At 40.9% G+C, this 24,806-nt stretch overlaps 1 protein-coding gene and 1 long non-coding RNA gene across 2 annotated transcripts in view; one reads left to right on the plus strand and one right to left on the minus strand.

The window, feature by feature from the left end:
• Thsd7b (thrombospondin type 1 domain containing 7B) overlaps positions 1 to 24,806 on the plus strand; it is an 852,383-nt gene that overhangs the window by 463,242 nt on the left and 364,335 nt on the right. The window contains exons 8-10 of the mRNA XM_042258057.2: positions 8,635 to 8,826; positions 10,435 to 10,669; positions 18,619 to 18,734. Of these exons, the coding sequence (XP_042113991.2) occupies positions 8,635 to 8,826; positions 10,435 to 10,669; positions 18,619 to 18,734 (543 nt within the window). The remainder of the gene's footprint in view (positions 1 to 8,634; positions 8,827 to 10,434; positions 10,670 to 18,618; positions 18,735 to 24,806) is intronic.
• LOC143267774 (uncharacterized) lies at positions 18,163 to 20,857 on the minus strand. Its single transcript, XR_013043226.1, has 2 exons — positions 18,992 to 20,857; positions 18,163 to 18,515 (listed from the first exon to the last, which is right to left on the minus strand). It is a non-coding gene; the product is annotated as an uncharacterized LOC143267774 (long non-coding RNA).

Below are 24,806 nucleotides of genomic sequence, written 5' to 3' on the forward strand. Positions count from 1 at the left end.
TAATATGACTCTTGAGAAACATGACTTCCACATCAAGAGGGTATCAAGAGACCCTATTTTGAGACATTCTATGTCCTTTTCTGTGCCTTTTAGACAATATAATTCCCATGTTAAGCCATCCATTGTGTCTAGAAAAGGTAGGATATTTTTTGTTTTATTGAGATAGGACATCACTGTATAACTCACAGTTGCCTAGAGTTCCTTTTGTAGCCCACACTGTCCTTGAAATCAAGATCCATTTGCTTGATCTGCTTGTGTTCTAGAGTTACAGGGTATGCCACAATGCCTGGGTCAAGTTAAGAGTTTTTATCCTTTATCTACAAACAGGTTTCTAGTCAGTGAATAAACATGGAATCCTGACCATTATCTCAGATATAAAAATACAGAAAACAGCTTTAATATATATATAGGAACTAGACTTGTGGAGATATAAAGAGAGAGGGCTGTAGTTCTTGGAATGTTAGCATAGGCCAAGAGCTACATGCTCTGGTTTCCTCGATCATGAGATAGTAGCCTTGGGAAGACACAGAGAACACAGAAAATGCTTCCTGCCATTCCGTATGTGGAATGCATGGAAAGGAAATGTGAGCATGAAGGTTTAGGATTGGCTAGTGCAAAAGCAAGGGCACAGTGTTTAGGCACAAAACAGGCTTGAGTTGGTGGCTGCTCCCTGCCCGTGGTGAAGTGAGCTCCAAACCCCTGCATGCTGACTGGTCAGGAAACAGGCACTTGTTTAGGGTTGGATGTAGCTGTGTATGAAATGTGTGGACCGGACAGAGATCTGAGACTGACAGGAACCCAAGACAGCAGTCCTGTCTGCTGCCGTGGTGCTTCCAACCCAAACAAAGAAGACAGGTGAAACGGAAACGGCTCATTCAGGGGCCCTGTGAACTTCTCCAGGAAGTCCAACGTTGGCACATACACATTTCTTTGAGATCAGAAGAAGAAAGATCAAAAGGAATAGCGATTTTTTTGGTAATGTGCATTAACTCCCAAAAGATGTGCCTTGCCACGTGGTGCTAAGTGACATTGAATGGAAACCCTTTACTCTGGGCTCACCTCACCACATGGGGAGCTGTGAGCTCAACGATACCATTTTCAACTTCATAAAAGTTTTTATTTCCTTCAGAATGAAGCCGTAGTGTGACATTTTCAACCTTCCCCACGCATACGAAAACAGTGCGTATTTCCTCATAAAAATATGTGAACAGACCCAAGCAAACAGAAGTTTCGGCACTTGGGCATCATGGTGTGTTTTGTGTGCCTCTTTTGGAACATTTGTAGTTTCCTCTTTGATCCTAGGTTCCATCCCCAGACTTTGGCAGCTCTTCTCACCTCGAGGAAAACTTGATAAAGCATCTATGTGGCAACGCTTCCAGTGGACTGGCTCCCACCAGACATAGCCTGTGAAGCTAGAAGACAGTGCAGACAGTGTCCTGAGAGGAAAGAGAAGGTCTAGATACCAAATCTGAGAGCGTGGAAGATGGTGGAGTGTCCTGACTCAGGCATGACCTCCAGAGCTTAGTTCCTTAGACCCCAGCTCTCCTGTTGAACTTCCATGTACCCTTGCACAGTTATTTTAACTTGCGCAAAAGTAGAGGTTATCATCTGCCAAAGGGACCGCCCTGTGGAATTGTTGTGAACTCTGACAGTCTATTGTTATTCATTTACAGGCATGGCATGGGTGGGTGATAGGTGGGTGTGTGCAGGTGTGTGAACATGAGTGCAGTGTCAGAAGTCACTCCACGGGAGCTGGAGTTACAGGTGGTTGTGAGTCACCTAGTTTGGATGCTGGGAACTAAACACAGTCCCGTTTCTCTGCAAGAGCAGTGCAGCCCCTTAACGGCTCTCCTCCTGTTTAAATACGTGTGTCATGCAGTTCACTGATATCTACTATGCTTGTCTTTTCTTTTATTAAGGCCTGGGGGTGGGGCAGCTGATTGCACTATAGTGCTGTGTAGCAGGAATCTTAAAAGTTCTTATTAATAAAATCAAACCTGAGCCAGGTATTGGGGTGAACTGGAAGATCAGAAAACCAGAACAAGCCACAGCTAACCTCACCTGGCCAATTACTCAGCTGGTCTTGTTTCTTCAGACTGGAAGCTTCTGGGTCCTCATATCGGAATGGCTCTCAGCTGAACTGTGCTGCTAGAAGCCTGAAAGCTTAACCAGCCAAAATGCTTCTTGTTTCTGGTCCTCATGCCTTATATACCTTTCTGCTTTCTACCACCACTCCTTGGGATTAAAGGCTCACTTTCTGGGATTAAAGGCATGTGTCACCATGCCTGGCTGTTTCCAATGTGGCCTTGAATTCACAGAGATCCAGAGAGATTTCTACCTCTGGAGTGCTAGGATTAAAGGTATGAATGCCACCATTTTCTAGTCTTTGTATCTAGTGGCTGTTCTGTCTCTGACCCCAGATAAGTTTATTAGGGTGCACAATGTTTTGGGGAACACAATATCACCACAGTGCTGGGGGTTTTCTACAAGCTCAAAGCTGCTGTCTTGATAGTGTTGTAAGCATCAGGACTGGGAACAGCTTAGGTAGAAGGGCTTCTCAAGGGCATCTTGCCTGCTTCACTGTGTTAAGTTTTAGCCACTTCTGGCCTTCATAAGCACATTCACTTTGAAAATATCTTTTGTTCATTTATTATCATTTCTTACCTAAAATGTTATCATTTTAGCATTTCTTTTGGAGTATCTTCTGGATTCATTTTAGACTTAGCTCTCTCTTTCTCCTTTTATGATCAGTGATTAGAGTTTCATTGTTTTTATTTTGCAAACCTGCTTATATATCCTTATATATTTTCCCATGGTTTTCATATTATCTTCTGCATCATACATTGTACTGTTTGGTTGACGGTCTGCATTTTCCCAGTGGGTTCATCTTTACCCACTCTCAATTTTGTTTTCTTTTTCCTGACTTACCTTTTCTATTTTTTGAAATCATTGTCCTATCTATCCCATGTTACTTGGGCCATGTAATCAAGGCATCTTCTTCATTGGGCCAAGTCTCTGCTTTACTCACTTAATGAGTGGCCTTACAATAAATTCTCCAAACTCCCTTCCCTATGGCTTGCTGCCAGCTGAAAAAATGTAAAGAAAAAGACACTTCCTGGATGTGAACCAGTAGACAACACATTAGAATGGATAAGACTATATCTAGCCCACGATGTTTTACAGATCTGATTACAGGCTTAGTGTAGACACTAGGTGTAAACTTTTAAAAATCCAAGTTTTTAAACTTCCTTATGCTTTAGGTATAGCAACAGTGCTAACTAAACAATGATGTTAGTGTGGCTAGTCAATAAAGCACTATTGGTAATAGGAATGGCTGCCTGAGCTCACTGTAAGTGTCCCTAAATGTTAGTTCTATTACTACTTCTACATTGCTGTTGACGTGCTCATCATTACTATTATTAGTAGCATAATACCATGAAGTTTCTTTGTTCCTCTCTCTGTGTATGTAAAATGGGTATACATGGACATGTTAACTTCTGAAACAGGCAAGCACAAGGCCCAGTCATATTGCTGATGATTTTAGAAAGTCACAAATAAGATCTGCTTCCCCCCCCCCACCCCAAGCTTTGGCTCCATATTTTATTGCATTGACATATAAGCATTTCCTTATCTGATTAGGATCCTTGTCTAGAAGTGGCCAGAGGCAACTTGGTTTTCAGGAGGTAGCATTTAGATTTAAGATATGGAATTAAACACAGATGTCTTCTACTTAATTTGTTCTGGAAAGTCTGCTGATAGTGTGCTCTACTGTTGGCAAGCATTTAATCAGCATTTATTGGCATTCTTTTCGGAGATTTAAATAGGTCATAAAAATTTTATGACATGTAGAGTATTTTTGATAATGGCTTCAATATTTTCTACAGATTGTACAGTAGTATACAAGTAGAAACATCAATAAAATAGCTACCGAGCATCATTTCTGGGAGAGGAAAGTAGCTCACAGTTGACATGATAACCAAATGCCTGCCTCTATTTCAAATCATATTGCATATTTTATGGGGATATTTCCTGTTGTTTTTCCTTTTCTTTTATTGGTTTGAACACTTGTAATCTAGGTTGCAAAACCAAGAATTTTATGCTATGTTATTTACTTGTTTATTATCATAAAAGGGGGCATAGAACTGTAACACAGGAATTTGAATAAAACATATATATGTTAACTATATTCATCTAATCAAAAAACCAACTATTTTTTTGGTAACTATTATAGTGTTCTGTTTAGAATAGTTTCTTACTTGGTGGCCACAGAGAACTTTCAGTAAACTATTTGCAATTTATAATTAGGTAGTATATGTACTGGAACTGGAAAATACAAATTCTTAACTAATAGCTAATGCTGAATCCAGGTGTGGTTGTGGGTATCTGTAACCCAAGCTACTCAGGAAATTGAGGCAGAAAGATCCCAGGTTAGAATCCAGTCTAGGCAACTTAGCGACAATCTGTACCCAAACAATAATTAAAAAATAAAATAAATCAGTAATGTTATTCAATAGCACTGTACTGAGAAACAGACAAGAACACAATCTATGCATATATTGGCATATTTGGAGGCCAATGTTTGATCTAAATGCTTTTATTTAATTTCCAGGGACCAAGGGAAAAGACAATCAAGAGGTTACTAGAAACTTGCCTTAAGTTTGAAGTGATGAAAATATTTTTAATGTACACCACTGTGAATGTTCTGAAAAACACCAGGTTGTCTGCTTAAAATAGTTAATTTTATAGAATTTCATCATATTGAATTTCTATTAATAAGTGATGAGATCAGAAGATTCCCAGACACTAAATAGATTGGGAAGTCTCCTCAGAAGTGACAGTATAGTCTTGATCAACATTGATTCCAGGGAACTTGGTGAAGGCTGGGAGTCATTTTTGTATCTCTTTGAAAAATGAATTCAGTCTTGCTCTAACATACCTCTGTTATTATGATATTAAATTTTCAGAGCTTATGAATACTCAGCACTCACGGGTTGGCTTCTCTTCCATAAGTTGCTGCGTCTTCCACACATACCTGGAGTCAGTTGATTTCACTCATCCATTTAAGAGACAATAAATAAGAGATCCTGAATGCTTCTCCCTCTATGGCTTAATATGCACAATGGGAACATGAGCACATGAACCTAGGTGGGGGTGAGGTTTTCAGGCTCAGATGCTTTCATGGGATTTTGAAGGGTTTACTAGTTCATTGTATCAACAAAATGGGTTAGATTATTATAAATATCTCTGTCATTCATGTGAGCCTATAGAAACACTGTTTGTACCCAATAGAAAGGTAAAGCTAGTGTATTCCATGGTTACAAGATAAAAACTGAGATTTATCGAATGAAAAGACCCTTTGTCTATTGGTGTGCATGTATGTGAGGGTGCATGTATGAGTGGGTGTGCATGTGTGTTAACCATTTTGCAAATAACATCTTGTAAGGGCCCTTCTTTTTGAGAGGCTACTATGTGTTATACCACTTTTTAGGTGTGTTGTCTAAGTAATCCATCATCCTTGGGGTCTCCTAGAAAATTGATGTTTTTATTTCATTATTAGAATGAGATAATGGAAAATAAGGAAGTTGAGTGGTCTTGAGAGGTCATTTATTGCTGGTAGTTACAATTCTCTTTCCAATACTCACTTGACTGGGACACATTGCTGCTAGAATGCCCTGTGTGACCTTTCTTTAGTGATGTTGCTTACATGAAAAGACATGAGAATTGCGGGGACTCCTTCTGACCACTGGTTTGGTTTCCTTAAAGCCACTCTGATCTGTTTGTTCACAGATCTGTATTATGTCCTGCAAGGACAATCTATTAGAATGTTGCTGGGTATATTGTCATTGCCCTGCACCAGTAATAGGTGTATCAGTTCATGAGACAGCTTTGTTTTAGAAAGTGTATGAGAACCTGAAGTGAAGGATGAGGGTCATGAATGTATGATGGCTAGAGAGGAGGTCAAGTCTGGATCATGAGAAGGTGGAGCAACTGGGAGTTTAAAGAAGGTGGGTAAGTGAAAATGTGTGCACCCATTTTCATTATCCATTAGAACATAATGGCAAGTAACTGTCTCAATGTATGGGTTTTCATCTTGGGGATGACCGGCATTGTCTGCCTTCCACACAACTTTATTTTCCTGACTCTGTGCATTTTGGGGTGCTCCCCTCTCCTGAGGCATCCCCTCCCCTCATTGTCTGTGATCTTTGCCTATCTCTGCTTCTTGTTAAAAGCGTATCATGACACTGCCTAACTCCAACAGGTTCTCTGTCATGAATCCCGACAGTGTTTTCTGTCTGCATCATTTAATTGCTACTTACTTTCGGACTCAGTTTAATTTTGCATGTCCGTAGCTCACCTGGAGCATGAACATGAGCTCTGTGGAGGTTCATTACACTGAGTCTGCATTTTTATTCCATTGCTGTCACTGCTCTTAGTTTCCACCCTTTGAATAATAGCCAATTTCATAATTCTTAAATATAATGCACAGGAAAAAAATATGCCATTTATTTTAGAGAGACATTTCCTAAAAGGAGGCTGTGTGGTCATTGATGTACTATTGTGGTAGAGTACTATACCCCATTTGTTTCCTGGGAAATTTCTGATGTTCGCTCACACTGTCAATATCCTGTTAAGGTAGTCAGTTCTAACAGCACTCCCTGTGTTTAACCCAGTACTGCTCAATGCACCGTCCACCTCTTCCACATTTCAGAGGATTTCTGTATCTCTTATTCCTGGAAATGTTCTTTGCAAACCATTACCTTAGAAAGCTTTGTGTCATGATTATGCTAATCTATTCACAAGAGTGGGAATTAAATTTTGATTAGATGTAGGTTGGGTTCCCCCATCCCCCGGCCTGCTGGCTTCCACATGTGGGAATGAGCTGCCCCTAGATGACTTTGTGTGTGTGTGTGTGTGTGTGTGTGTGTGTGTGTGTGTGTGTGTGTGTAGGGGGTGGGTACACTGTGTGGACTCAACCTGAAAATAGATTGAGACCGAGAGAAGAATGATTGGAACTGAGCTTTCAGCTTGATTATCTGCTGGAATCTCTATTACTTCTCATAATATGCTTGAAAAATTTTATTTGTACCTCAAGGGCAATGAGCCTGGCCTCATTTACAAATATGAATGCAGATATTCACCACACACTGTCTTCTCCTTGAGGCAGGCTTCCTGTCAGCTTGTTTTATTTACTTCCTCAGAAAGGGATATCCACCTCCAGGGGATTAGACATAGCATAGATAATGGGATAATGGAAGCTAAGGAATTAGAGGTTTAGCCGTGAGTCCCAATTGTTCCAGGGGTAGCCATGAGCCAGTTTTCCACTCGGACCCTCTGACTTCTTATCTGTGAACTGAAATACAGCATTCAGCCCCCCATGAGCTTCTTCTCCTAAGGGTCCTCGAACAAATGTGTGATGTATGCAAAATACACAGGCTGCACCCAGGAGGTGCTGGGTGAATCCTCACGTCCTCGGCACTTATTCTCGAGCGTCAGACTCATCACAACAGGAAGATTCCCAACTGTAAAGTTACCCAGACAAAACTGTCTGTCTCCTATAGCTGTCATCCCCCATTTTATGTTGTTATTTCAAATAATAAATGATGCCTTTATTCTTTGTGTCCCCTGTTTATGAGGAGACTGTGAATGGATGGCGGGGAGAAGAAGAGAACCATTATATCTAAGAAATTTGTCATAATGATAAATAAACAATCCGAAAGTGTTTTTTTTTTTCAAGAAACCATTGTTATCTTTTGAGATATGAAAAGTAACTTAGAAATGATCCCATTTTTCTGACCATCGGCTTGGTGTTAAGCACAATCCTGCCTTGTTTTAAAAGTTACAAAAATTGTAGTAGGATATGATATCAAAGGATTGTCAATGTTATTTACAGAGGGACACTAAAGACCCAGTGTCAAGAGCAAAATCGGTAATCTTTGATATTTGGTATGTTTTGTACCTTGGTTTTAAGCACAGTTATTATTTATTTGGAAGTTGTTCGGATTATTACCAAATGTGTTAGGAAGGACCTGTGCCTGGCTTTCAAATTTTGTCAACATAGTCTGCAATTTCAGCCACAGGCCTTTCCACTATAATTAGATTATTTATTCCTTGGCACAAAAGAAGAAAAATCATATGGCACTCTTGCTAGATATTAGATATTTCGAGGTAAACACACTGGAAAGAGAACTGGGATGACGAAACTCTCCTTTAGGGAGTGGATTATGAGGGTTGGCATCAATTGCGATGTTCAGAGCACCCTGGTCTCCACTTTGAAGATGAGTGAATGCTTTCCATCTAGCTGCCGTTAGCATGTCAGTCATATTTAGCTCCAGCCATCCATGGCTAAATTGTTTCTAGAAGAAGCCAACTTTGTCCCTATAAAGGATGACAAATGAAAATTTGGCCATATTATCTACTTTTTAAATATCATATTACTTCTTGGCAGATTTTCCTTGACATGAACATTATAGATGGCTGAAGGTACCTCCATATTTATACTTCATAACTTGGACATCTACTGAAGGTTTCCAAGACAAAGTAGGATAATAATAGAAAAAGCAACGGACCAGTGAATTCCTTGGACTGGCCTCGGTTTCCATCACTAAGAAACTGTCTCTAACTCTTTGGTTACAGGAGAAGAAGTATCAGGGAGTCTCTGCCCAGTGCCGCCTCCTCCTGAACGGATGGCTTGTGATATTCCCTGCCGAATGGACTGTGTGGTGAGTGAGTGGACGGTGTGGTCATCTTGCTCCCAGTCCTGCTCAAATAAAAATGCAGATGGCAAACAAACCAGGACGCGGACTGTCCTGGCTTTGGCTGGAGAAGGTAAGTGACAGATTCAGTAAGTCACTGAAAGTTTTGTTATTGAATAAGTGTCTGCGACATTCTTGTCATGCATGGTGATCTCTGCTCTTTAAATGTGCATTAACCATTTCTTTTCCACACATGCTTTCTTTTCTGTGAGACCTCTATTTTATCTATGTGGGGCTCACCTTTCCACAGAAATAGCTTTAGCCCAAACTCTCAAATGTCCCAGTCTAATGAGTTTAGTTACTCTTTTTATTCCACTGCTTAGAGAAGGGAGAAAAGTATGGTCACACATCCAGGCTCGGGTGCCCTATGCAACTGGGAATATAATTGGACCTATGTGGTATAAAGAGTTCCAAAGCAGGAATTAGGAGACCTGGCTTTCCCACCAAGAACTGCCAATAACACTTGGAAGGTACTTATCTGTGTCCTGGTTTCCTTTTCCAGAATACCTAGTGCCAGGGGCCAGGGAAGGAACATGAAAGTCACGAAAATAGCTTTGAAGAAGGTAAAAGGTGCTATGGGGATGTGAAAAACAACTTCAGAACAAATTAAAGGAACATTCATTCCCATCCTTCCCAGCAATGGACTCTGTCCCCAGAAACATATGCCGTTCCTTTCATGTCCTCCCTGCTGCCTCAGTCTTTGGCTCCCTTAGAGGAGCGGGACAGTGGGACCCCAGCTGTGAGTAACATCTTAAACAAGATTTCAGCTCTGTGATCCTGAGAAACAGGGCTAGGGTCATCGTAAAGAGAATTTTGTTATCTTGAAGTGCAACTGCTTTTATACATCCTGCCTTTGTTTTTTTCTAGAATGAAGGGGGAAAGATTAGTATTAGAATAAAAATAACAAAATGAAGGCTATGCATCTGGGCTATTTTGTCCCACTGAATAAAACATTGTGGTGTGGATTAGTAGGGAAAGATCAATACTTCAGAGACACACTGCTTCTTACATTGGAATAAAAATGTAAAAGAATAGATAGTAATGAAGTTTGGTTATCTGATTCAGCCAAGGGTTTAAAGGTGAACATCTGCCTGGTCTCCCTGCCAGGGCGGAGTGGGTTGTCAGAACTATTTCAGGATTTAAGATGAGCTTTCTCTTGCCAGATTTTAATACATGCCTTGGATTTCTCAAATCACAGTAAAATGCTTCATGGAAGATAAGCACTTTAAAAGTGGCACTCTAAGAAACATAACATCTTCCTTAAGAAAGGGAATTATGTACAGTGTATGCTTGACATAATATCACTCCAAGGTCACAGCCTATTCCACGTCACCAATTCACATTTGTATAGTGTGCATTTGACATAGTGTCACTCCAAGGTCATGGGCTAGTCTATCTCATTGATTAGCTTATGCAAACAAAATAACATCCAAAGAAAAGCTGATTTCTTTGGAGTTCATATCAGAGACGTGTACTCCACTCCATAGGTGGATAGTAGACCAAATTAATTTTATATTCTGCTGGACATGCACCTGCTGTCTATAAATTGGGAGACAAGAGCGTACCACTCTCCATCAGCTGTGACATAGGAAATTGACATCTGATCTTAGTCACAGAAAAACAAAAGCAAGAATGACATCATCATCATTAATGGTTTCTTTCTCATTTAATATTTTCACAGGTGGGAAGCCCTGCCCTAGTAGTCAGGAACTCCAAGAGTACCGCCTGTGCAATGATCACTCCTGTACACAGCTCTACTGGGAGACATCTGCTTGGGGTCCCTGCTCTGAAAATACTCTGGTGACTGCCCTCAATGTGACCATTGGCTGGAATGGAGAAGCGACATGTGGAGTGGGCATCCAGACCCGGAAAGTCTTCTGTATCAAGAGTCACGTGGGACAAGTCATGACCAAAAGGTAGCTCCAGCCTTCTGCTGAAAGTGTATATGATCAATTTTATCATTGTATATTTTTAGTAGAAAGTGATTATCAAACAAATGATAGGCCTAGGTTGTGTTAGAGTAACAAGAATCTTTGTTGTTCTTTGAAAAATCTTTATTATTTATTTTAATTTATTCATGTGTCCATGTGTGTGCATGCACACATGTACAAGTGTCTATAAAGGCTGGAAGAAGGCATCAGCTCTCCTGGAGCAGGGGTTATCGTGGGGGGGGCATCCTACTTGAGTTTTGGGAAGCAAACCCTGATTTTCTTAAAGAGCGGCACATGCTCTTAACCATCGAGCCATCTCTCCAGACTCTGTTGTTCTTGTTACTCAACTATCTGTGATTAAGGCATATACTGCAAGGTTAAGCATATTCAATAATATGCAGCAGAAGTGCATTTATGATGTATGCATTAGTCAATGAAAAACTAAGTGATCTCTACAAACAGGAAGTAAATTTGAGTAATGGAACATATTTTCTAGGGCCGACCTCTGTGTCTTTGGCTCTTCTCAAATCTTCCAGAGCCTGGAGCCTGGGTTTGTACTTTGAAGCACAATGTTTTACTATTGTTTAGACTCCCAGGTCTCTCCTACCATTAGGCATTTTGGTCTGCCTAATCTGCATTCCTAAGTTGGATATAGTTGTGTGTTTTCTGTATCCTCTGTAGTAATGATGATATGTGTTTTTTAAAGGTAAGAGGGATATATTGACATGGGAGCTGGGACACAGATTTTACAAACCATGTCAAGAAATATTTCAAGGGATGATAAGAAAGAAGAAATTGGCTGGAGAAGTCCAGTGGGAAAGTTTCATTTTTGCCACTACCTCTCGCTCAGATTCTGATGTCGAAAAGAGAATTTAAGGTCCTATGCTGTGTTCAGAGGTGGGATGGTTGACCTATCCTCAGAAATTCCCTGATAGCTGTACTAGAAGACCCTGCAATGACCACAGGAGTGCTGAGTCACCACAGTGTGCTGGTCAAAGCTTTGGTGTATTGACATCCGCTTGGCAAGTCAGCATTGCCCTGGGAAATAGGAATTGTCAGTCTAGTAAAAGAAACTCCTTTCTCAATCCTCTAAGTGCATGAACTTAGAGGTGCTACAGTCAGGTGGTAAAAGCAGGGGATTGAACGAAGCTAATGCTCACAGACATGCAGAAACATTTGCAGCACAAATGTAGGCAATATTCTGCCCAGCCCCTCTCACCACACCCTTGTCCTTTCTGGTAATGCAGGCAAATTGATTGCCCATCTGATGGATTCAGTGCATTGTGTGCCTATTGTGTCAGCTCAGACCCTTGAGTATCCAGCTTCATTTTCGGCACCACGGTGAAGGGCTGTGCCATTCGGCACTGCTACAGAAGATGCACCGACTGTGTATGACGGAAACCACAGAAGCTAACATTAAGGGAACAAAGCTGCTTACCCTAGAAAGAGTGCTGACAGGACAGATGTGGCCCACCACTGGACCCATGAATCATCAGAATAAACACAAGACATAAAAACAGAGCTTAAGAATAGGGTAACCCCAATATGGCATGTAGCACATTTTTCCTTGTTATTATGAAGAGGAATTTTAAAAGGCTTGGAGTCTGGTCTCCCATAAGTTTTCAGCTCTTAACTACAGCTGGAAAAATCCACTTAATGTTAAGATAAATTTTTTTCTTTCTTTCTTTCCTTCTTTCTTTCTTTCTTTCTTTCTTTTTTTTTTTTTTTTTTTTTTTTTTTGCAAAAGGACCATAGAATTGAGACATCTACTAAATAAGTTATGACCACATACTAATAAGGCATTACATGGACAAGAAAAGTTGAGCTGTAAGTTGAGCCTTCATGGTCCTCTAATATCCCATAATTACTTAGAATAAAAGCCTATTGTAAAGATGTCTGGACACACCACTGTGTTCAAATGTTAAATGTCATAGTTAGAATTGCTGCCAGCTTGACACAACATAAAGGCTCTCAAGAAGGAAGTCTCAGTTCAGGAATTCCCTGGATCAGATTGGCCTGTGGGCATGTCTATAGGGATCTGGCTTGTTTCTTCATTGATATAAGGGGCCCAGCCCACGGTGGGCAGCACCATTCCCTGAGCTGATGGCCTTGGGCTGTATAAGAAAGCTCGCTAAACATCAGCCTGAGAGTGATTCATCAGAGAGCGCTCCTCCATGGTTTCTTCTTCAAATTCTTTCTTGGACTCCTGCCCTGACTTCCCTCAGTAATGGACATGGAAGTGAGACCTAATAAACCACTTCCTCTGCTAAGTTGCTTTGGGTTGAGTGTTTCCTCACAGCAACAAAGATAAAACATTAACATAAAGATGCTTTGTGGTTAAAATAAATCACAATTCTAAAAGTTTACAGCTTAAAGAATAATTTACAAAGTAGTATGTGTTCTTTTGTAAACTTGTAAATGACACTACACAATATCAGTTCAATGAATAACTTCCGGTTTTGCCTCAGTTTTTCAGGCCAAAAGCCACTTCCATAGGTGTCTCACACAGCAGACAGACACAGAGCATTGGAGGATTGTTAATGCTAATTACTTTATGCACTGTCAATGAAGGTGTCAAACTAACAATAAAGTTTGCGTTCTTACTGTATGTCTCTAAACCATCCCGCTAAATACAAGCAGCCTACATTGGCTTTAGCAAATTGACTTAATTAAAATTCTTGAGGTCAATCACATTAAATAAGAAGATGGTATTCCAGTGGAATGCCCTGTGAGATTATCAGCAATAGAAATTATGCTTTACCCTGCCCTTTCCAGAAATGCATACACTTATGTTCTTTTTATTGTGATCACCCATGTCAACACAGACAGATCTCCCTGTCACTTGTGAACTCCTTTGGGTAGGATGGGAGCTAGAGACAGAAAGGAAGACTAATGTTTGCTGAGGAAAATTTGGGGATAGAGAATGAATACACTAAAATGTTGTGTTTTGTCCCTAACTCCCTTGACCGAGAGACAAAAACTTTTTCTTCCTACATTGCTGAGTCTGTTTGTTTTGCATGTGATTGTGTAGGTGAGAATTTTACCATTGTATGAGTAATAAAACTGATCATATCAGAAAATGAGAACCAGCCGGTGTACTACCGAACCAGAAGTCATAGCTCACATGGGTATTTCTGGGGTTTTGTTTCATTATTCAATGCTTTCCAGTTGTAAAGCAAAAAAAAAAAAAAAAAATAACAACGAAGATTAGAAGCACAAAGTCTAAGCCTTCCAAAGCTCCTGATAAGCATTTCCTGCCTTTACTGTGAAAATATCTGGCATTTGTGTGAGATATAGTAAAAAAAAAAAAAAAAAAATTCACTGTGTTTAAACATCTAGTATATAAAACATTGGCAGATAGGTCCCATCCAGCTGAGTGAGATGAATGCAGCCGCTGCTGGGTTGGATGAGTGATTCAGGAGATGGGCACAGAGCATGCAACATGATGAGAGACATCGTGAAAACTGGCAGGGCTCCTTAGCTCCAACTGATGTTCTTCATGTCGGTATAGAACTACAACCTCCATGATCACAGTAAAAGGCTATGTGTGCAGAACCTCACAGAATAAGTCTAAGGGAATGGATATATAAAATGAAACTCATGTGCCTGATATCAAGAGCACTGCCAATCAGAGCGCCATCTGTGAACACTGGTAGGAAGTGTAAGTCACCCCCAAGGATGGCGTGGCAAGGAGCCATGCTTTTTCTGCTAACTGAACTCATGTCTTCCTGGGTTTTGAGGCTGTGCTTTCAACTTGGAAATAGCTAGAGGAAACAGCAAATGACCCACTGACAGTTACTCTTTATATCGAGGCTAGGACCTAGCGTTTTAAATATATACGACAGAATTCTGTCACTAAGGCAATCAGAACTAGTGGTATGCAACGTGTGTTATGTGTAGAACATACATATGTAAGTTACAACATAAACAGTATCAACTTTTGGTGTGGTCAGTCACTGAGATAGTGTAGAAAATGAACCTTGGAGTTTTCCCAGGCAGAGAACACCAGAGCTGTTTGTAGACAATGATGATATTTTGAAACCCTGATAGGAAATTTATGGAAATTGGAAATGAGATCAAGTGTGAAGTCTTACACAACATGCTCATAAATAGAAGGAAGCTGAGCCCTGGAGGAAAAGGTAAAGCTTGCTGGGAGAAGAAAATAACGAAAACACAATTTCATAGTCAGGGGAATAGTTGACTCTTTGGATCAGACAGCACGGGCCCTTTCCAGGCAGCTCTCAGCCTGGTTCCATAAAGCACTGCACCTAGGCCTGGCCCTCGGAGAGAGGGGTTGGCAATGTTGCTCTTGTTCCCTAAGAGTAGAGCATAGGGAGTGTGTCCACCTTAGAGAGGGCCGGCATCACCACATGACAAATGATACTTCCAGAGTCAACAGCATGGATGCTACCATTTCCCCAGGAGAGAGTAACACTGATTCCTGTTTGAAAGGCCAGAGTCCCTGCAGTATAGGTACCCTGTACAGAAAGCTTGAAGGTCAGCACCATGGATACTATTCTTTGAATGCCTAGGTGGGTCTGAGCCCTATCGGAAGAGCAGGTATTACTGGAGACACTCCAGCCATGTTTAGACATTACTCGGCTGCCAGCTCTGGGACCCAAGAGGCAGCAAAGGGGCTAGAATAAATGGCAGTTCACTTTATTTTTATTAGACCTCAGAGTATGAATAAAAGTCCTGGGAATGATTTCAGTGTTTTTTACTGTCTGACTAAGGGAGGATATAAATTTTCCTTACTGGAGTGGGTTGTTTCAATGACACTATATCCTTATAAAGAACCTCTTCCTCCTACTGCTTTGCTCATTGAACAAATCCATTTGATAATGGTTTGCTTGGATTAATGATGGTTAATAATAATGCACTAATAAGAATTTATTTATTATTCACTACTCATTATTTTCTGTGTGCATGTGCATTTTTCACTGTAAGTTATTTTTTTTTATCAGAGTATTATATACTATACAGAGTTAAACAATACACGGGGATCATTGGTGGAATGCAGTCAATCCCCAACCATCCCCTATTCTACACCTCATTTCCCATAAAACAACCACCTTTTTAGCTGGTGTCTCATGTCTTTCTCTTCGCTGTGTAGAAATGCCCCTAGCTCATCAATAGAAATATGTGAGGCAGGTGGTGAGCACCCAGCTTTCCTCTCCTCCTTCTGTGTCACTGACTATCTTGTCAGCTTGTCTGTCTGTGCTGTTCTTCCATGTCCCCATGAACAAACACATGCTTCCACTCCCAGCCTTTTTCTCTCTCTGACATTCCCCTCTTCATTTTAAAAGAAATGTTTTTTTCTACATCATCGATGTGATGTTTTTGTTTGCAATTGAAAACTCATCTGTTCATTAGTGCCCATCAAAGCAATGACTCCTAGACTCTCTCTCCAGGAACTTCATGACCCCCTTCCTGATAGGCTATTCTGCCAAGTAACTTGCATTTATGCTTTTGGTTATTAGTTTTGGAACCTTTGTCTTAGTCAATTTGAGCTGCTGTAATAAAAAATTGCCATAGAACAGTGACCACAATAAACAGAGCATTATTTCTCACAGTCTTGGAGGGTAGGAGTCTTAAGATAACAGTCTGGTCAGGGTACAATAAGGGATTCTTTCTAATTTTCAGGGGACTACTCACTGTGTCTTCACATGGGGATGAGTAAGGAGAGGGAACAAGCTTGCTCATGTCAGGGGACAAGTCCTTTTCGTGAGAGCTTAGTTCCCATAAACCACGCACATCCTAAAGACCTCACTCAAGCACTGTCACTTTGAAGGTCAGGATCTCAACATGTGAGTTGAGAGAAACTCAAACTTGCCATCCAATGTGTATTAGTTATTTTTCTCATCACTAGGACAAATATACTCCACACAACTTAAGGACAGGGGTATTATGTGGAGTGATAGCTCCAAGTAACGACGTCCACTGTGGCAGGGAAGGGACAGAGTGGGAGGTCACTGCTCATGTCATACCCGTAGTCAGAAAACAGAGTTGGAAAAGCTTGTGCTCAAATTCATTTTCACCTTTTCATTCAGTTGGACCCCCCAGCCCATGGAAGAGTGCCGCCCATCGTTAGGGTAGCTCTTCCAATGTCGATTAATCTAATCTAGAAACTCCCTCAGAGACATGACTGAAGATTTATTTCCATAGTGATCCTAGATCTTGTCAAGCTGACAGTCAAGACTAGTCATCACACAGCATCCTTCTTTCCTTTTCATTTAGATTCTCTGAACCCTTGCTTTGTTGCATAAAGGCCTCTGACCCCTGCCTCCCTTCTTCACTTCTGATGCCCAGCCACACCCCACTGCACCCACGTCTTAGTGTAGCCAGACCAACATTGTCATGCACTCCATCCCCAAACACAAGTGCCTCTTCCATTCTCTGCACTGCTTGTAAAGTTTTTTAAGTTATGGAAATGATTTCCATGTTTATAATTCTATTAATTGAGGTCCAATGTGAGCAGAATTCTCTTCCTTCTTAGAAGACATCTCTTTTTGCCCTTCTTTTATTTCTAACATGATTAGTTCCTAACATGCGTCTTTAAATTTGAAGTATACTAGTGTTTACATGCTGGTCATTTTGTCACGCCTGGAGAATTTTTATTCTGAATTACCATCTCATGGTATTATGAAGTTCTATGAAGGTCTGACCCATTATCCCCCTGCTAATCTTATCTCTCTTGTTTCTAATTTTTTTTTTTTTGGTTTTTTTTCGAGACAGGGTTTCTCTGTGTAGCTTTGCGCCTTTCCTGGAACTCACTTGGTAGCCCAGGCTGGCCTCGAACTCACAGAGATCCGCCTGCCTCTGCCTCCCGAGTGCTGGGATTAAAGGCGTGCGCCACCACCGCCCGGCTTGTTTCTAATTTTTTTTCCTACTGAAAATCTGTTCACTGTTAGACTTGCTATGTGATTGTTTCACCAGCACCATTGCTTTTCAAGGGCTTTGGTCTCCCTGTAGTTTGAGGTTTACTGTTTATTATCGAAGACCTTCAGTCGAGCTTTCCTCTGGGTCAATGTCAGAAGTGCAAGAGCAGAGCCCTTACCCACACATGGCTCTGATACTGGGATCACCCCTTTAATCTACATGAAGTGTCCAGGCTTTATGGGAACCTTAGGGGTTGAAATCCCACATATGCATAATAAGGTGCCCTCTCTGTCTCTCTTGTTGTTTTACTTCTGTTCTAGAAGACAGGCATGCCTCCTAGCTCTCAATATACAGAAGCATGAAAGCAAGCTAAGAAAGAAAGAATCCTTTTTGTTGTTGACCAGAACTTTGTTTCTTCTAAGTGGTTGATTATATAGTACCATTCCCAGTTGTACACATTAACCTAATTCTCAACGGAATAACATCTCTCATGTTTTTCTATGCTTAAAGCTAGCTAACATATTTGTTATCTATGATTTGCAGTATCATGTGTTCCCTCTCTCATCAGCCTATATGTTCCATGGAAAACATAACAACTATTGGAATATTCAAAAATGTTTAATGATCAGAGATATACAACATTTTACTTGAACTTTAATGACTTTTCCTTCTTGTGTATCCACCACACCTTGCTCTATGATATCTTTTTCATCTGCTGTAGCACACTAGTAATTTGATATATTACCTGAAAAAATATCAAATCTTATTTGGACTGACCCTAATGGTGTGACAGTTGATATTTCCTAATTTTAAGAATGACATCTTTCTTCCTTGCTGTAGTGAATACCACTTTGGTGTCTGAATCAAGTGTGCTGGAGTTGGCTTGAGTCTTCCTCTGGCTGCAACCTCCTATGCAAGAGGCATCATTCCCTGAGTCTTTTTCTTCCATCATCTATAAAAGAAACAGTTTTTTTTTTTTTGCTTCAAATCCTACAGTTCTAAGTCAATCCATATTTGCTCTCCGAAAGACTGACATGGTCTCTTTGCTTTGACAGATGTCCAGAGTCCACACGGCCTGAAACTGTAAGACCTTGTTTCCTCCCATGCAAGAAAGACTGCCTCGTGACTGCTTTCAGTGAGTGGACACCCTGCCCACGCCTGTGTCAGCCAAGTAGGTGGTAGATGCTCTTAGACTGCTTTCTTTTCAAATCATTTGAACCATTTCTCACTACTGAATATGTGGGAGGTTGTGGGATGTGAACATCTTTCTCATCTGTTTGTGTGTTAGGTTGACAGTGAATGAGTAAAGGGATATCCATAAAGATCTGCATATACAGTCCTTTAGGACTTGGAAACAAAAATATATTCAGATATGATATGTCATGATTTAACTGGTAAACATTCTAGGAATACGTGTGTCCTACTAACCTTTGTCTGGAAGACCTCTTCACGTAGTCACAACTTATTGACTGTCATTATCAATATCTTGCTTTGAACATCATTCCTATGGGATTCCTTCTGAAGCATCATTACCACCCCAGAGCTGCTGTGTGTACTCGACTTAATTAACATATAGAGCTTAATCACTGTGTTTAAACTGGTAATGAGCATAACTGCGTGGAAAAACAAGAACAACTTTGTCAATGAGCCTTGAACAAGTACAGATATTGGAAATACAAGATTTATATTTCTTTATATTTTCTGGGGTGGTGATTTATGTGCCTGGGTATTGTACAGGACACTGAAGAGGCAAGTCTCAGCTGAGCACAGTAGACTAAGTTCCCCAGACTTAGTTCATTGTCCAATTCCTAGTTGTGAAGTTCTGTCTTAGTCTGAGGTTTGGAGTGAACAGCTTGCTCTTTTACAATAGTTTCACACCCCTAGTCCTGTTCCCTGGTATTTTATCCCTGGTGTAGGAAGAAAGGGAAAATCTAACAAAAAGCAAGAACAGAAAAAGCCCTAGCGGTGGTGCCCAGAGATGATTGTCTCCCACACACTCATGATCGTGGTGGGGGCACTTTACAAGCAGGGTATGACTTACTCTACTGCTGCATCAGCTCAATGGAGAAAGGAAGTGTTCAGCTGTGCACAGAAAACTTAACAGACACTGAGCACATCCTGCTTCTCCCTGGAAAGTCACAGCCATGTTTGTCTGGGTTTGTCCTTCTTTGATTCATCTACAGCATCATTTCATCAGGTAAGGCCAGCATTGCCACAGACCCGATGGGCAAAGGGATGGTGTCAGCTCTTGAAGACCTCTTCACGTATTCTCAACTTGCTGGCTACTACCAACAATGTCTCATGCTACGAAGAGGGCACCTGCATGTGCTGTTTTATATCTGTTCCATTCACCTTCTGAACATTTCCACAGAGTTAATATAGTAACTCTGCTTAAGGGCAGAATTGGGAATAAGTATATTGAATAAGGAGGAACTTAGAGGATTATATATCTGATCTTTGGGAGAAGAGAAATGCTAGTCTCTTCCAGGAACTCTCCACCATTTACTTTCTGGAATGAAGATCCAAAGTAGATAAATCAGATAAATGGGGTTTGGCATGGCCAGGAAAGGCAGTGGAACAGAAAAAAATCTGCCTCTATTCCAATCCGTGTTAAAGGCAGTGTTGAAGGAGCTCACCTGAAGTTTTAATAGTAATATAAACTAAGTGTTGGAAAAATGCAGGTGACTGGTGTAATATACAATGAGGGTGGGTCTACTATTTCTTTGTTCAGTAGTTATAAAGTGGATACACTGGGGTTAAAAGAATGCCCCCATTGGAAGCCTACACTTAGTGTGGGGTCATCTAAGTCCCCTGTCACATAGGAAGCCAGATTAGTGTAGTTGAGCCAGGGCACCCTGGCAAGCAGGGATTACTTCAGCCTCGGCCTGACTGTGTAGTCCACATGCAATAAAATTTGCTTTGCTTTTTAAGACGTTTTCTTCCCTTGGCTGAGGGTTCGAGAATCACAGTTTATAATATAACTGTTCTTGGAGCAGCTTTAAATTTTACTCCAAGTTCCAGAAATTCAGTTAGTTTTTTAAATGGTAGGCATTGCAATGATAATAATTTCTAAACCTCTGCACTGGGTTTTTTGTTGTCTCCAATTCTTCAAACCTAGATAAGTCTTTTCACAGTCTTGCAACCAAAGACCTGAAGGGTTAAAGATTCCATTTTTAGATTTCTTTCAGCTTCCTGCTTATTCTTGTGTTTAGTCTCATGCCTGGAACATGATATTAAATAAGCTTGGGTTAATCAGAGGATGCTAAGAGATGGGGATTTTTTTTTTGCAAAGAAATGGTCTCTTGTTCTCAAATGTTCTTGCCTCTGAATCACCCAGAAGATCAGTGAAAGGCAGATTGCTGTCTTTGTGTGTAGGAGTGTGGGTCCAGTAGCTGTGGGATAGGTGCCGGATATTTGCAATTGTCTGAAGCCTAAAGGACAACCTCTCATCTTGTATTCCAACAGCTGATCTGCACATCTTTGAAAACCCTCCTTTCACTCTGGGTGTGTACCTTGACCCGTCTACAACTTCCTTCAGCTCAGAAACAAAAAACAAAAAAACTGAGAACTGTGAGCATTTAATGCAAGAGACTGCACTATGGATGAGTTGCATTTACAGTGTGGTGTCACAGACTTAGTGCTAGTCTCTTCTTGGTTTCTTCACTTGTAAAATGGGTTCAGTAATTGCACACATCATAAGGAAAATAAACTTTGACCACTGCCTCCCACAGAGTAGACGTTAGACTAAGACTGTTGGCACCTACGCTGCGGGAGGCTGATGCTGCAGAGATGCCAAAGTGTGAATTTCCTGTCCTTGAGACTGTCCTTCAAGGCATGCTTTGAGGAGTGGGGCTTCAGAATAACACATTTCAAACCTGAAACTGAAAGCATATCCCCCTGGAGCTTGTGAAATGCAGATTCTAATTCAATAGACCTGGGTCCTGTCTGTTTCTTTCTAAGCTCCAAGCTGTTTCCTGGACTTTGGGTGCAGCACTCTCAGTAGTGTGGAAATTGTTAGCGATTTCTAAAGAAAATATCCACTTCAAAGTTAAAAGTGAGTTCATAGATTTGGGCCAGACCATGAGATGAAAGCACAGTGGAGTGGTAGTTTGGTTGAGAAAAACTGTTTTGTCCCAACCGACAACTCAGGAGGAGGAGGGCAGTCACTTGTAACTTCAACTCATCAGGACAGGTCCTTTTATGGCTGCAGGTTGGGTCATCAAAGTTGAGGGACAGCGATGTGATGTGATGTGATGTATGTATCCCTCAATGCTGTCTTTGTAATGGAATCCCTGGGGAATCTGTTTAAAAAAAAAAAAGTCAGTTCCTGGATTCTATTGTCAGACATTCTGACTTAATACATCTGTGGTATGAATGGGAAATCACTAGATTATGTGAATCTCCAACCTAATCCATCCTAAACCCCCAGAAAAGCCAAGGTGGTTCAGAGGCCTAGTACATTAGTGGTGATTTGTATCTTAGCAATGAGTGAGCTGTGCCAGGTTTTATTTTGTCCTGGTTTGGATTATGAGCTAAATCCCTTAGACTAAAAGGCATTTTCAAGCCATGAACAATCTCTGGCAAGTAGCCAAACAGATTTCTTTTTCCTCATTCTTCCTTATCTAAGTCTGCCCTGGAAGCATTAATAATCATCCCACATCATTTCTACGTAAATCAAAGTTCTATCGGGGCTCAGCCCTGTTGTGGCCTCTCTAATTTTTAAGTCCCTGTCATAAATTAATCGGATGCTTAAGAGGCTTTTTGTGGCACTTCCCTCGCGATTTTCCCCATGCTTTCTTCAACCTATAAAGCAAATGCCTGCCTGGAAGGACCTGAGGTTGGCTCAGTAATGAGGAACACGATATGCTTCCCACAGCCTTTCTCTGCCCTGTGGACTTTCATCGGTGCACTCTTGACTAAGGACCACCCCAGACCACCCTGGCTCAATCTGTAAAGGTTAAAAGGGCATTTAGAGTACTGAAACCCCCCTAGGTAATTCTTCCAGGTGGTGGGGATAAGAAACACTCATATACTGCTTAATAATTTGCAGTATATCTTCACATACATTTTAGTCTGCTAGAAGAGAACCTTGCTAATTTCTTATTGCAAATAATTATCTTAGTCAATGCTGTCATTACTATCATACTTCAAGGAAATCCTCCTGCCTCAGCTCTGGAATGCTGGTTTAAAGATATGAGTCACTACACCTGGCATGGTTTTTCTTTAGAGTCAAGGACATTGTTCCTACAAGATTTCTATCAGGCTGCCTTGCACAGGACTTATTTTGTATTTTCAACATTTAATTAGTAAAGGAAAATTCAGACCCACACACATATAACTTAGTAAAATGTTAAATATCATGTATTAATAATTAACACAAAATACCCCATGACCGCACAGAACCGTGATCACACCACAGGGCGTTCTTGCTTTGTCTATACTCTCCAGTTTCATCCCCTCTCCTGAATCCACTAATTGAAATATTTCCCAGATGTATAGACGACTTCATAGAAAGAAAGGATATGGAGGAGGTAAAGTTATTAGTCTGGAGAATGAAATGAAACATACAAAAAAACATATCTTCTATAACTTCCAGGAAACCTTGGGGTTGATAATTAATTATTTGCCAATCTCCTAATTAAAGGCCAAGAGAGTGCCTCCTGCTTTCATCTCCTGGAGTGAGCTGCGTGGCAGAGCCATGGTAACAGGAAGGCCTGCAGCAGGCAGGCTGTGCTGGGAGTCAGCAGGAAACCTCATTTGGTGGTATCCATTTCCTCCTGTGTCAGCCCTGGGAGTTAAGTCTTGAGTTTCCAGATTCAAAGACAGTTATTTAAAAACAAACAAATAAACAAAACAGTTAGCTCATGTGTTGTAACAGTTAAGATTAGGACTTTTTTTTCATGATTTTTGCTTTGTTTTTAAATTAAGTTAACCCCCCTATTCCCTTGCTCTAATTCCTTTATTATTCCCTCCCAATTCCATGTGCTCATTTTTTGTTTTTTAGATTTTTTTTTAATCCACTGAGTTCACTTAATACTACCTTTGTGTGTATAGGTATAAGGCCAATCTGAGCACTGAGGGTGGGATTTCATGAATATCTCCCCACCCCATGATGGGGTTTGTGTCTGGTTTGATCTTCTGCAGATACTGTCCCAACTGCTATGAGCTCATATGTACAACCTGTCTGCGGTATCCATAACACACCATCTTCTTGTCTTAATCCACCACCTCTGCCTCTTAGACTCTTCCCACCTCCTCTTCAGTGATTATCCTTGAGTCTTTGGAGAAAGGCTGTGATAGAGATGGCCCATTCAGGGCTCAGCACTCCATAGTCTCTTATTTTCCATCCCCTGACCAGTTGTGCATCTCTGTGTTAATCTCCATCTGCTACTAAAAGAAGCAACTCTGATGAGATTTGAGGTGCAGTAGTATAGAGATATGTAGCAGGAATCTTAGAGAGTCTTATTAATAAAATCAAACCTGAGGCCAGTTATTGGGGTAAATGCTGGAAGACCAGAGAAGCAGAACAAGCCATAGCTACCTCGCCTCGCTGGATCCTCAGCTGATCCTATTTCCTCAGACTGGATGCCTCTGAGTCCTCATCCAGAATGAATCTCAGCTGAACTGCTGCTCCAAAGCCTGAAACCTTAACCAGCTAAAAGCATCTAGTTTCTGGTCTTCATGCCTTATATGCCTTCCTGTTTTTGCCATCACTCCCTGGGATTAAAGGCTCACTTCTTGGGATTAAAGGCATGTGTCACCATGCCTGGCTGTTTCCAATGTGGCCTTGAACTCACAGAGATCCAGAGGGATTTCTACCTCTGGAATGCTAGGATTAAAGGTGTAAGTGCCACCATTTTCTAGCCTCTGTATCTAGTGGCTGTTCTGTCTCTGACCCCAGATAAGTTTATTAGGGTACACAATATTTTGGGGAACACAATACCAACACAGAGATATAACAATAAGTCATTAGGAGTTGATATAATTATGTTTATTTGGTATAATAATAGTAGGTTCTCCCCCAGGACCTATGAGCTACTAGCAACAAGTTATTGGCCAGGATAATAGTACAAGGTATGTGGTCTATCTTGTGGAAAAGGACCAGAAGTCCAATCAGAAAGAGATTAGTTTCACATTCCTGCCACTATTGTACCAGTGGGCATTTCCTACCAAGGGGGTTGTCATTGGAGCTTGCAGGGTTCACAGCTAGGTAAGATTGATGATTGTTTTCTTCTTTGCTACC

This window comes from Peromyscus maniculatus, chromosome 11 (assembly GCF_049852395.1).
Source record: "Peromyscus maniculatus bairdii isolate BWxNUB_F1_BW_parent chromosome 11, HU_Pman_BW_mat_3.1, whole genome shotgun sequence".
NCBI lineage: Eukaryota > Metazoa > Chordata > Mammalia > Rodentia > Cricetidae > Peromyscus > Peromyscus maniculatus.